The sequence below is a fragment of the Mus caroli genome, chromosome 2 (genome assembly GCF_900094665.2).
Source record: "Mus caroli chromosome 2, CAROLI_EIJ_v1.1, whole genome shotgun sequence".
NCBI classification, from domain to species: domain Eukaryota; kingdom Metazoa; phylum Chordata; class Mammalia; order Rodentia; family Muridae; genus Mus; species Mus caroli.
Genome location: NC_034571.1, coordinates 157,349,517 through 157,363,701, shown reverse-complemented (window position 1 = coordinate 157,363,701; position 14,185 = coordinate 157,349,517). Strand labels below are relative to the sequence as shown.

The following is a 14,185-nucleotide window of genomic DNA, read 5'->3' as shown; positions in this document are numbered from 1 at the left end:
GAAGAAGCAAAGGAAAGCTCTCCCTCCTGGCCTCTTTCCTTAGTCCGGTTTGCCCAGTGTAATCTGTGGTTCGGCCACTGGGGGCAGCACTGCGGGAGACACAGTTGCCTGCTTCCTGGGAGGGTAGGTACTTTCTGTGGCTGGAGTCAAAACTGGAAGACTATGCCTCACGCATTAAAAATAGTGTGTTTCAGAATTGCTAAGTGGAAAAAAAAATACAAGATACCGGGGATCAAATTAGAACGATGGAGTGGGTCAGACCGACCTCCGTGAAAGTGACTCAGCAGCCTTGCAAGGAGCCGTGGCCCTGTGGGGAGTGGAGTGGGCAGAGAGCCCAGCCTGTGCAAATGTCTGAAGTAGGGAAATGGCTTCACTCCATATCACCAAATGCACAGGATCAGGGGCTGCTGGGGTTGGGTGGGTTCAGACAGGAATGGGGTTATTAGATGCAGGGTCTGGGCTTTCAGAAAGCAGGTGCAGAGCAATTGAGATGTCTCAGTTTTTGTGACTCTGGCTAGCCTTGAACTTGCAGTGGTCAAAAGCAAAACAGCTGTCACCTCAATGAGGAGAAGAGATGCTTTATTCTGGAGCCAAATATAAGTGAATGTGGCCCAGAAACACAGATTCCAGGGGCTACAAACACCACCACGTTTTAGTGAGGTTTCATAGTAACAGAACAGAGAACGAATGTCATAAATCAAGGCACTTTTAAAATATGCTGGGAGAAACGGCAGATAGGCATGTTAGCTGTCATCCCAGCTCTTGGAAAGTAGAGGCAAGAAGATCAGGAATTCAAGGCCAACCTCAGCTACATGGTAAGTTTGAGGCCAGACTAGGCTACGAGTCCCTGCCTCAAAAAGAAAAGACTTTCCTTAACTGGATCTCTAGTGTGTGTGTTCTTGTACACACTTGTGCCTGCATACACATATGAACATGCATGTGTACCTGTGTCTACATGTGTGTGCTGGGTGTTGGGAGGGGCCTAATGATCAACTAAGATTATTGGACCAGGCCTGCCTTTCTCTGACTTGAGGGGAAACAGATAACTTTGTTGAGGTGGTCTTGTGTTTAATTGGCATAACCCATGAACACCCTGTGGCTAGGTGCCTGACACCTAGAGATCCTTAGTGCGTGGGTGTGGGGAGGGCGCGGGGAGCCACCAGGGTCCTGGGAAACATCTGTGGCCTACACTTGTGGCTGGCTCTAGTACGGCCAGCTGTGCACTGCCAGCTGTGGGCTGAGCCTGCAACTTCCATCTGCTCTGAGGGCGTATTATTTATTGCTCAGCTCGCTCGGTCTCCACTGCAGGTGCGGACGGGCCTCCTGATGAACCTGATGGGTGTCCTGCTGCTCAGCCTGGCCATGAACACCTGGGCACAGACCATCTTCCAGCTGGGCACCTTCCCAGACTGGGCCAACACCCATGCTGCTAACGCCACCGCACTGCCACCAGCCTTGACCAACAACACAGTTCAAACCCTCTGAGCCCTGCTGGGGACTTCTTTTTAGACTGGGCCTTCTTCCCCAGAGGGCTGTTGCTGTCACTTGCTGCTAGGAGCCTCCAAGCTGATCAAGCAATTCTTTCCTGTAATCTGATAGGAGGCAGCAAGCAAGGACTTCCTCCAGTGGTTCCCTGGAGCCACGGGCTCACTGTCTGCAGCACCTTCTCTTTCTTTCTCATGCAATTCAAAGCCAGCTATCTCCTGCACTCGCTGCCTGTGGCCTGCGGAACAAGCTTTTTTCACCAAGCTGGCCTCTGGCCAGGGTGCAGGAAAGTCCACGTCAGCCACCAGGAGCAAAGCTGAAATGGCATTTGTTTTGCACACCTGGGGCCAGGGGTATCGATACTCACGGCTGCCATTGGCTTTAGGTCTCTGGAGACATCGCCACTCCAGAGACAGGAGAGGCTTTGAGACTCCAAAGCTCCTGGCCAGATGTTACAGCTGTTCGCAGCAGGCTAGATTCTGCCCTCTCTTTTTAACCATCTCCCTTGTAGATGAGCCGGGCCACTAGAGATTAGCTTCCATTGCCTGAGGCAGAGGTGGGACACAGGTCTTCCTGGAGTCTCTCTGCTGCTTTCCCCAGCCTCCCAAGCAACACACCATGGGGGAGAGGGGGTGTCAAGAAACCCCAGCTCACACATCTACCCAAGATGCTTGGGGTTCTCTCTCTCTCTCTCTCTCTCTCTCTCTCTCTCTCTCTCTCTCTCTCTTTCATCTGATTCTCTTAGGCCCTAGCTCTAGGTCAGCCCTGCTGGGCCCTTGAGAGGGGCTCTGTGGCTGCAGAGCTGTTTTTACCCTGACAACTGGGTTTGTCCTCCCTACTCCCACCCCAAGTGATCAATACGTCTTATTTGCAAAAGCCATGGTCTTCAGGGGTGAGAGAAAAAACTAAAGGTCAGCGGAGACCTCAGAGAAAACCGGGGCAGTGTCTTAGGCCAGAAGTATGCTGTAACATTGTAACATTGTGACAAAGTAACATTGTGCAGATGGAGACACCCCACCTCTCTCCACCCCACCCCGCCCAGGACAGCCTTCCACTAGAGGCTGAAGCCAGGAAGCAGACAGTTGCTGTCCTTATTCCTGTTAAAAGCCTCTGGCACTGTGAACAACGCAGTGTGGGGACAGTGGGCGACTCAGAACTCTGCTGGCACCTGGGGGTGGAGCCATCACTTCCTCCAGAGGGTGGACATCCCGGGGATAGCACAAGTGAGTCAGAGTGTTTTCCCAGAGCTGGGGTGGAGGGGGCCCTGAGCGGGAGGTGACTGAATCAGCTTCAGCATGTCCTGGGGCTGGATGGCGGTATCCCTCAGGGGACAAGGACGGACATGCACAAAGAGAACCACAGCCTTGGGACCATAGGATTCATGATTTCTGATACTGCTGATCAAAAATGCGCTCAAATAAAGAATGTTGGTCAATACTGGATATGATGACTCTTGGCTTTTCAGAATGAAACCCCAGATTCCTGGTCAGGACTTCTGCAAATCTGACCTCCAACTTCCCTTCCTGTACTGTCTCCCCTGTGCACACTTCCGGAGCTCTCAGAGGGCTGTGGTGTTTTTCCCTCACCCCATCCTGGACAGTAGAAACAACAAAAGCCATTCTCTGCCTCCCTAACGCAACTCAGATGTCTGGACCAGGTTCCAGCACACCGCCAGTGCTCAGTAAATGTACTGACTGCAGGTTTGAACGTGACCTCCGAACTTTCTTTACACAGACCCCTCCCCCCCCCCCCCCCCCCCCCCCCCCCCCCCCCCCCCCGTCTATTCAGCAGTAACTTAGCCTATGATGTGCTGGGTCAAATGTGGTAGAGGGAACAGGCAGTAGGACAGATGTACAATGACAGTCACCATTTAAATGGCCACAGGATGAGCTGACTCAGGCCATGGGCTTTGGGTGGGCTTCTCTGAGGAGGTGGCATTGGGTTGAAGTTGAACATGGTGGCCGGACACTCATAGTTCTGTGGAAATGAGAATATGGGGGTGGTGGGGAGTCCAGAGGAAGATGGACAGTGTGGAACAACGGTTCTGGGCTATCAATGGGGTTTTGAATGGCCAGCTTCTGTCCCTTCTAGCTGGTGGCAGCTATCCTCACCTCTCCCAGGACGGTCATTGGTCCTTTTACTGCTTGTGTATTCTCAGTAAGAGAGACCTGAGGCAAGAGGAGACACTGACAGAGGCACTTACCACAGTGGTATGAGAACTGGCAGGACTGAGTCACAGGAAACATATTAGGACTCCTCTGGAGCCTGCCAGGAGTGCCAAAGGCCAGAAAGGACAAACAAGCCAATCCCAGTCTTGTTTGTTTGTTATCTGAAGATGCCCAATAACCAACTGAAGCCCTGCAGCCTAGGGACAGATGTGTTGGCTCACACTGCTGCTTCTGTGCAGAGCTCTGAGGAGGCCCTAGCGTCCCAACAGCCCTGTACCTCCAAGAAGACGAGCAAAGGCCCTGTGGTGTTGTTTGGGGCTGGCTAAACATGATTGCAGGGTCACAGAACTTGGCTGGGGCTGGAATGGTCCCAGTGGTCACTGACTCTCTAGGGTCCCTCTTCAGGTGGCTCCTGAGGTCCCAGCCTAGACCTTGGTAAGCCATTGTGTTCAGCACAGCCACTGGAATGGTTGGTTCCAGTTTATTTCATGTTTTTAGCCTGTGGGAAACAGTGGATGGTGGTGTGAAAGCTGCATCTCACTGACAGGAAAATGGAAAGAAGCCGTGTTTGGGGGGTGGACTCACAGCGATAGGGACTTGGTGACTCCCACACCTGATGGGATGGGGGTTGGGGGACTGGCAAACTAGGAGTGCAGAAATAGGGATTGGAAGATGCTACCTGCTGCAGACCACACCCATCCCCTTTTATCCAGGCCTTTCTTTCCCTGATTAGACCAGGCCTACCATATAGTCTGAGGCCCATCTTCTTTACTCCAAACCCATTAACCTAAATGTTAATATAATAATAATAGTAATAAATAATAAACCTCCCTCACAGAAACACCCAGAATAATGTTGACCCATCACTGGTACCATGGCTTGGCCACGTTGGCACATACAGCCCCACATGTCCCACCAACAGAAACACAGAGCCTTCTGTGTGGTCTTTCCAGGTCACTCCTGGGCATGGGATGGGGAAGGGAAGGAACAGACCCCACAGTCCCAGCACATGGCTCTCCCTGTCAGAGCTGCCCCACAGCCCTGCCGCCAAGAATTGCTTCTCCCTCCCTTAGCTTCCTGTTAGGCAGTTGTCACTCAACTGCAATATCAGGAGAGCCACCTAAGAATCTGGGGTTCTAGCTCTCTTGAGAAACAAAACGCCAAGCTGGGTGTGGTGGTACACACCGGTCACCCTATGACTTGGTACACTGAAGCAGGAGTTACGCATGACAGGATAGCCTGGGCTACAGATAGAAACAAACAGAATAGCAGCAACAATTAGCAGCTGAGTAGCTCGTGTGGGAGTCGAACCACAAACAGTCCTCTCACCCCAGGCCCCACCTATCCTTACTGTCCTACACTGCCTCTCTGCTTTCTACTGAGCCATCCTCCTGGCCTGTAAAGGAATATGACCTCACGGCCCCCTGCCACCCCACCACCCCTCCCCCACACACAGCCTGATCTGGAAGGACTGGCTTTGCTCCAGTGGTCACAGGGCTCTGGCTGCCCTGAGTGGCACTTACCACAGCACTTCCTCAAGCCGTGGAGGTGGTCACCATTTATTTGCCCACCTAACATTTGGGCCATGGCACTTGCAGTGACACAAAAATCAATATAATTTTTCTGTTACGCTTTTGTGCATTTCTTCTGAGTTTAGCACATCGTATCTGGGATATATTCAATGGAACAAATCTCTTATTGAAATAGATTTCAGGGCAGACGTGATGGCCTAGTGAGTAGAGGTCCTTGCTCCTAAGCTTACTGACCTGTGAAGTTCAATCCCTTGGACCCACATGGTGGAAAGAAAGAACTAACGCTTAAGATTGGCCTCTGACTTACACACACACACATGCACACACACATGCACATGCACATATATATATATACACACACATACATACACACACATGCACACACACATACATACACACATGCACACACATGCACACATACATACGCACATATACATACATATACACATATGCACACACACATGCACATACACACATGCACATACACACATGCACACATGCACATACATGCATATACACATATGCACACACACACAGATAAACATTAATAAAATGTTTTTTCAGTTTTAATGTCATTGCTAGAAACTTCTATGGCTCCTGCTAACAGCTCCCATTCTGTTTCTGTTAGGTTCTCAGGTAAGATGTGTGGTGTGTGTTTGTGTGTGTGTGCTTTGCAGTGTGAGACATCTCCACAGCCTGCCTGTAAGGTTTCAGCCACCTCAGCGTTGTCAGCCAGGAGAACTGCAGCCACCTTCTCACCCCTTTGCTAAAGAGCACAGGGACACTAACATACTGTGGGACTGTGAGCCAAGTGGCCCTGGGAACAGTTAAAGACTTCCCACTTCCTCTCTGTCTTGTGCCTCTGATTCCCTCAAGATTCAATTCCCACCCCCGGCCCAGCTCTGTTGACTTAGGATGACTCAGAGGTCCTTCCAAATGCCGTGGGCCTTGAGGCCAGATCCGTCTGGCCTGAGTAGAGGTGACTGCCCATATGTGCTAAGAGAACCCCAAAATATCTCCTGCCTTCCCCTCACCAGGCCCTGTGCTCCAACTCTGTCAGCCTACTGAGGCTTCCCCAAATGGCCTCTGATTCCTAACCAACCAGTTACAGAGCCAGGCAAAGGGTGGCCAGGGGTTATGGGTTGCAGGCCCACACTGGAGAGGGAGTGGGGAGGAGGAAGGGGTAGAGGAAATGGTATGGAGGTCACCTGGCCTGAGCAGTCAGGTCTGAGCATCCTGGAGCCCATGCAGGCAAAGCTAGAACTCAGGTGGAAGGGCTTATGACATGAGCATTTATGCACCACCTGCTGAACACCCACCAGTTGGGGGCTTTGCTCTCTTATAGCAGCGGACACAGACTTCGGGGAGGAACAGTGTCTTACCCAAAGTCATACAGCACAGCAGAGTGAAAGCTCTCGTTTGCATTTAGACCTGTTGCCTCTAGGCCAGGGCTGCTACGGAGGCGGCCCTCCGAATAGCTCCTTGAAGCCCACTAGACAGCAGAGGACCCAAGCCTCCTATAGAGTGGTGGCCTGTGTTAACTCCTATAGAGTTAAGACTCTGTGTGTGTGTGTGTGTGTGTCTGTGTGTGTCTGTGTCTGTGTGTCTTCCCTCCTTCCTTTTCCCTTCCTGTCTTCCCTGTTTTCTCTTCCTTTCTTTCCTGGCTTTAAAACCTTGTTCATTTTCCCACCAACATGTGAGCGTCCCATTGGGCTACCTGGGTGGCCTGCTGCCAACTCCAGCAGAGCAGCCGCTTCACAAGGGCGCACGCACACACGCACACACACACACACAAGGCCTGAGAGCTGGTTGCTGCTTCTGGGCTCTATCTACTGTGTGCCAAGGCTTTGCTTGGGGTGGGGGTGGGGAGCTGTCACCTGTGAAGGTTCCTGGCTTCCTGGAGGGGCTCCTAGGCCTGTGAGGGTCTGGTCGCAGGCGTCCCATTCTATCCTGTTCTATGTGTGGTTACTTCCCCATGGCCCGGCATGATAGCCTTAGAAGGAAGAGTGGTTGGTAATTTGCATCTTGTCAATGTGCTCCTTACTTAGCATGGGAGCCATCCTGTGGCAGAGGAGTCCTCTTGGAGACAGTCCTGGGGTAGACAGACATGGGGACTGGTGCTGGGGAGAAGTCTCTGCATGCCAGGTGGGAATGGCCTGGAACTACACCTTCAGGTCAATCACTACAGGGACAAGTGCAGTTATTGAGCACTTACTGTTTTCAATTATTCAATAAATGCAGGCTGCATTTATTATTCTCTTTCCATGGCCGTGCATCATGGCTAAGAACAACACAGTGTGGCCTTAGCAGGGGTCCCTGTGGGTCCCTGTAGTCTCCTGTGGGTTCTCATCCTCAGAATCATGGATTAGGAGGGGGACAGGGGAAGCAAAGTGGGGTTCTTAGTCTGGTGTTACTGTTGGTGAGCTGTATGGTTTCTCTGAACCTCAGTTTCTTCCTCTGTAAAATGGGCTAGTTCTACTTTTCCTGTCACGGACACTGCTTGGAAAGTGTGTCTCCCTCCTCCCACCCCTGGCTGCTCCTGACTGCCTTTCAGGAGAGGATGAGGCTGCTGGCCCAGCCCCCAGGAGGTGGGCCCCTGGCAGGGCAGGATCAGGAGGGTTTGATTGAAGGGAAAGCAGAAGCAACTGGACTCCGGATCCCCACACTTCCTCTTCACCTGCTGTGGCTCCTGAACACAGCTTTCAAAGACTATGAGGAACATCAGGGCAGCCACGGAACACCTCATTGGCTTGGGGTACGTCTGGGGATTGGGACATAGAGGCCACACACAAGAAAAGTCAGCAGCCCATTGAAACGGGTGCAGGATCAATGAATCCTCACCTTTCTGGGCCCTGCTTTTCTCCTGGTAGGGTGGAAATAATAGCAGTGGCTAGAAGGCTGCAGGAACTGAATGAGGGGCGTGTGCAGAGGGTGTGGCTCAGAGTGGGAGCACTGCCTGCCGCCAATGAGTACCTGACGTGGCTTCCAGTTTTTGGTTTTGTTTGTTTGTTTGTTTGTTTTTTGTTTTGTTTTGTTGTTTTGGTTTTTGAAGACAGGGTTTCTCTGAGTAGCCCTGGCTGTCCTGGAACTCACTTTGTAGACCAGACTGGCCTCGAACTCAGAAATCTACCAGTCTCTGCCTCCCAAGTGCTGGGATTAAAGGCTTGCGCCACCACGCCCCGGCATCCAGTTCTTAAAAGCATTTGCGCCACTTGCTATTGCTTCAGCAGTTCCCCTGTCCTGAAACTAATCATACTGTGTGTAGAGTAATGTGTAGTTCCACGCTTAAGTGTTCTTGGGGGCGCCAAGAAGAGGGTTCAGGTGTTGAAGACTCGTGAGTGTGCAGTAGTGACAAGCACCAGTAGAGGGCGCACTCGGCCATGCTGACCCGCAGGCAGTGGCTGTTTGGCTCCATCTGCAGGGAAGAAGGTAGTGATGTCTGTTTCATATCTGACCTCTGAAGCCAGTCATTGTGTAGTCACCCCCCCACCCCCGCCTGCTGTAACTGGTGTAACTAGTGTGAGTACCTAGGAAGCCAGAGTCTATTCACTTCCCTTCCTGCTATGTCTCCAATGCTGAGTTCACAGCAATTGCTGAATATTAGTTGAGGGTTGGAGAGCTGCCTCGGTGCCTTCTGTACGAGGACCTGATTGGGTCCCCAGAACTCCTGTGAAGAAAGCAAGGCCTGAGAGAACATATTTGCTCTCCCAGCATTGGAGAGCTCGAGACAGCTCCCTGGGGCTTCCTGGTCACCCAGTCTAGTCAAATTAGTGAGCACCACGCCCCTTGAGAGATTCTGTCTCGATAAATATGTCGGAGGGCCTGTGAGACACCTCAGTTAGGATTAAGAGTTCCTGATAGCAAGGTCAGCAACCCCAGTTCAATCCTTAAGACCCATGTGATGGGAGGAGCGAAGCAAGTCCTAGAGGTAGCTCATCCGGTGACTCTTTCGAGCTGTCATCTGACTTCTACACACACACACACACACACACACACANANAGAGAGAGAGAGAGAGAGAGAGAGAGAGAGAGAGAGGCATGCAAGCATGAAAGCACAAAATGAAAATGTAATAAAAAAAACTTGAGGTGGAGAATGAAAGATGTTGACATGCAGGCATAAATGTTAAATATACAATAAAAAAAACAAACACATGTTAGTTTGATGACTAACTTGAGGCTGGTTGAAGAGCAAAGGTCCCCAAGTGGCCAACTGGGCCACCTCCTTGCCTGTAAATGATGGAGTGGGCACTGTAAGGAAGAACGTGAGCAAGACCAGCAGTGAGGTACACAGACTGCGTGTGTATGGGTGTGCGTGTAAAATGTTACGCGCGTAAAATTGCGCCTCCTTACTCTCTTGCACCATTCTTTATTTCAGCCAGGCTTGCTCTCCCTCCACAGCTTACCTGCTGCTCCCAGAGCCTGTAACCATGGCCTCAGTCCAGATACCTAGCCCACAGGCTGTTGACTGACAACCCTGTAAGACTTCCTGGGGAAGGCTCTGATTGGTTCAGCTTGCGTTACCCCCGCCCCCATGAGTGGAATACCTCTGATTGGTCCATCTGGAAAGTGTGTGGGTTCCAGCGGCTATACAGGGAGTCTAGTAGCAGTCTGGCTGGTGGGATAGAGGATGGCCACACCCTCCTGACACATGGCTCCCCTGTTTCCTTGTATACAGGTGGAAGTTCTGGCGCTTGGGGATCTGCAAGGCAGTTGTTCCACTGCAGGCTGCCTGGAAAGCCTTCTCCCAGCCTGTCCCAGCCAGCTGTAACGAACTACTGACCCAGCTTCTCCTGTGTGTTTCCTTGGCCAGTCTTATCGCAGGCCTGGCGCATCACTGGCTGGTCTCTTTGCAGCTTTATCCTTTGGGACCCCCTGCCCTGGTGACCGCTCTCTGTGGTCTCTTCGTCTTCCTAAGCCTGGGCCTGGTGCCCCCCATCCGCTGCCTATTTGCGCTCAGTGTGCCAACCCTGGGTTCCAAGCAGGGCCGCCGGTTGCTCCTGTCCTACAGTGCAGCCAACCTGGCTGTCGCTGTGGTTCCAAACGTCTTAGGCAATGTGCGTGCAGCTGGGCGAGTGCTGAGCTGTGTTACTGAGGGCTCTTTGGAGAGTCTGCTTAATACCACTTACCAACTGCGCCAGGCAGCCAGGGAACTGGGCCCAGCCGGCCGAGCAGGCAGCCGCAGCCTGACTTTTGAGGCCGAGGGTAACGGCTCAGCCTTCCGCCTTCACATGCACACGATCACTCAGGAGATCCTGGAAGACTTCTCTGGCCTGGAGTTCCTGGCTCGGGCAGCACTGGGCACTCAGCGGGTGGTCACTGGGTTGTTCCTGCTGGGCCTCCTGGGAGAGTCGGCCTGGTACCTTCATCGCTACCTCACTGACCTGCGTTTCGACAATATCTATGCGACTCGGCAGCTGGTTCGGCAGCTGGCCCAGGCTGGTACCACACATCTGTTGACCTCTCCGCCTCCGTGGCTGCTCCAAACAGCCCAGCCTAGGCTGTCACGGGAGGAGCTGCTGAGCTGTCTCCTAAGGCTGGGGCTACTGGCATTGCTCTTAGTAGCCACAGCTGTGACAGTGGCCTCAGACTATGGGGCCTTCCTCTTGGCACAAGCAGCTGTAGCCTGGGCTCAGAAGTTACCCACTGTCCCAATCACACTCACAGTCAAATATGACGTAAGTGTACCGACGGGAATACTCTTGGAATAATCAGGTGGGAGGGGTCTGTCTGGTCCTGGGTTTCTTTCTGTCTATATTTGCCTGCCTGGGAGTCATTATCTTGGTATGCCGAGGAGTCTGACAGACAGAGGATGTGGAGACATGAGGTACAAGAAAGCAGAGACCTGGAATACAGGAAGAGGCCAGGGCTAGGTCCAGCCCCGCCCCCATCCCAACCCCCACCTCCAGCGATTGCTCCCTCCAGCTGGGTCCGATCTCCTAGCTTTTTACCTCCTTCCATCAAGGCCTTTGTGTCTCGGACCCATCAGTAGAACACTGATTGGTACAGAGCCCCCACCCCACCCCCACCCCGTGCCCTAATTCTCCCTGAAAACACCCTCACAGACCAACCCAGAGGTGGATATTGTTAATGTCCTGGGCATTTCTCAATCCCATCAAGTTGGAAAGACCACCAAACCATGAGCACTAATTGGCAGAGCTTTTTTTTTTTTTTTTTTTTTTTTTTTTTTTTTTGGACAGGGTTTCACTATGTAGTTCTGGGTGACCTGGAATTTGATAATACAGAACAGGCTGCCCTCCGAATCCACAGAGATTCACCGGCCTCTGCCTCCTGAATGCTGAAATTGAAGGCGTAGACCACCACTCCTGGTACACCCCATTATTGGGTGGAAACCAGAGCTTCTTGCGTGCTAGACAGTCACTCTGGCTTCTGAGCCATTGATACGTCTCCAGCTTTAATTCGTTTTCTCTAAAAATACTTTGTTCAGAGTAATAAAAATAACGGAAGTAAGTTTTGGGTGGTGCCGCTTTGATGGTTACTGAGTCACAGTTGCCCCTCCCTCGACCCATTCTGTAGGTGACCGTAGGGGATGGCCTGGTGGCTCCTCTGACTTAACCCTTTTCTCTGTTTTGAAGGCCTCATATAAGGTCCTGGACTTCATCCTCTTCGTCCTCAACCAACCTCCAGTGGAGAGCGTGTTTGCCTCCGTGCAGCGTTCCTTCCGGTGGGAGCTGCGCTTCATGCCCCACGACTGCCATCTGCCGCAGGCTCAACCACCCCGTGTCACCGCTGCTCTGGCGGCGGGCGCCCTGCAACTGCTAGCGGGCGCCACCTTGGTGCTACAGGCCTACGCCTGGCGCCTGCGCCACACCATCGCAGCCTCCTTCTTTCCAGCTCAGGAGGCCAGGAGGCTTAGTCACTTGCAGGCCCGGCTCCAGAGGAGACACAACCGGAGTGACCACCTGAACAGACAGCCCGGCACTATGGCCACCCGGGAATCCAGGAAGCCTGGACAGGGAACTAGGACTCTGGAATCACAGGGACCTCAGGCACATGACTCCCTTGGGCCTCCGTATGATCTTGAGTAGGTCGTTGCACATCTCAGAGCTTCAGTTTCCATATCTACATAATGATTGGGCGTGGCAACAGTGATCTGCTTTTCACGGGGGAGGTGCGCGAAATCGCGGCGAGTGGAAGGTCGGGAAGACGCGGCTGCGGTAAAGAGGACTGGACTTTTGGGAGGACCAGACGGCCCAGTCCCTTTCCGCTAGACAGCCCTGATAACATACTCAATGGAGACCCTGCAAGTGGATTCACCTCGGCACTCCTCCAACTTACAAGCCTTTGAGAATTCACGTTAATCTGCAAGTTTGATCTTACAAATGAGCACAGTCATTAAATAGAAGAGTAACCGGTGTTGCTCTTTCCTGCTCCTCTGGGGCCTTTCCATCTAGACTTCTGACGTTTAGTGAATAAAAATACAAGATGCCCTGCCCAGTTTTGAATTTCAGAGAAGGAACACCTTTGTTTAGTGCTCATAAGCCTAGCCTCTGGTTACCCATGTGTGGCCGTGAGTCCTCTAGAGAAAAATTGTTGTTTTAAAAACACAAATCCGCCGGGCATGGTGGCACACACCTTTAATCCCAGCACTTGGGAGACAGATGCAGGTGAATTTCTGAGTTCGAGGCCAGCCTAGTCTACAAAGTGAGTTCCAGGACAGCCAGGGCTACACAGAGAAACCCTGTCTCGAAAAACATAAAATAAAATAAATAAAAACACAAATCCCAGCTGCTCAGTTTTACCAATGAAGACTCAGGAGCCAGAGGCTGTGGTGAACGCCAGCTAGCTCAGAGAGGCAGAGAGAGCACCCGGCTGACCTTCCCACAACGTCCCAGAAGGGAAAGGCTCCGTCTCCTCCTTCTCCATGCTGTCTTAAATGCCCTTCAGCTGAGACTTGTGTTCCCTCTGTCCCCTGGTGGCTTGCTCTACCTCTTGACCTAGAGTTGACTTTATATAGCTCTGGCATTAAAGGTGTGTGCCAGGGCTGAGCCACGCCCCTACTTGTTTACAATAAACAGAAAGCTCTAGGATCAAAGGCTGAGCCACTATTAGAAACAGATGTTTACAGTTCATTAGCTCCAGGTTCACAATGTGATCAAATATCCTGCAACATAAAATAATAATGATAATAATAAAACTTTTGGGACGTCATCAGGCTATACCCCATTCGGTAAAACAGAGTCATGTGTTCTTAAGACTGCAGGAAGGGGTTGGCTCCGTGGAGAGGGCGGGGTGAGGAAAGCAGAGAAGGAAGCGTAAGGAGCCTTACCCCCAAAGCCTGTGTAACGATTGAGGCTCACGTTCATTTTCAGAACCTCAGTACCACAAACACACAGGTGATGGACCACGTCCCTGTGACTGTGGCCCCACTGGATTCTTCTGCATCCGTGGTACAGAATGCTCACCCTCCCCCAGAGACTCATATTTGAATCCTTGGTCCCCAGTTGGTAGAACTGTTTGGGAAGGATTCGGGGGTATGGCCTTGGAGGAGGAGGAGTGGCCTTGATGGAGGAGATGTGTTGCTGGGAGTGGCCTTTGAGATATCAAAGCCTCGCAGCATTTCCAGGTAGCTTTCTGCCTTCTGGTTGTGTCTTGAGATGTGAGTTCTCGGCTACTCTTCCAACACCATTCCTGCTTGCTGCCACGCTCTTCCTCACGACAGCCATGGACCCTGCACTGGCTGGGTTTGTGTGGCAACTTGACAGAAGCTGGAGTTATCACAGAGAAAGGAGCTTCCGTTGAGGAAATGACTCCATGAGATCCAGCTGTAAGGCATTTTCTCAGTCAGTGATCAAGGGTGGGCGGGTCCATTGTGGGTGGTGCTATCCTTGGGTTGGTGGTCCTGGGTTCTGTAAGAAAGCAAGGTGAGCAAACCAGGCAGGCAAGCCAGTAAGCAGCATCCCTCCATGGCCTCTGCATCAGCTCCTGCTTCCTGACCTGCTTGAGTTCCAGTCCTGACTTCCTTTGGTGATGAACAGCAGT

General features: G+C 52.1%; 2 protein-coding genes across 2 annotated transcripts in view; both read left to right on the top strand.

The window, feature by feature from the left end:
• Nucleotides 1-2,927, top strand: part of Slc13a3 (solute carrier family 13 member 3) — a 70,381-nt gene extending 67,454 nt beyond the window's left edge. Inside the window, exon 13 of the mRNA XM_021185867.2 lies at nt 1,309-2,927. Within this exon, the coding sequence (XP_021041526.1) occupies nt 1,309-1,485 (177 nt within the window). The 3' untranslated portion in view covers nt 1,486-2,927. The remainder of the gene's footprint in view (nt 1-1,308) is intronic.
• Nucleotides 2,928-7,822: 4,895 nt separating this feature from the next.
• Ocstamp (osteoclast stimulatory transmembrane protein) lies at nt 7,823-12,554 on the top strand. Its single transcript, XM_021156969.1, has 3 exons — nt 7,823-7,940; nt 9,861-10,860; nt 11,779-12,554. The coding sequence occupies exons 1-3, from the start codon at nt 7,897-7,899 to the stop codon at nt 12,229-12,231; spliced, it is 1,497 nt and encodes a 498-aa protein (XP_021012628.1). The 5' UTR covers nt 7,823-7,896; the 3' UTR covers nt 12,232-12,554.
• The last annotated feature ends 1,631 nt before the right edge of the window (nt 12,555-14,185 follow it).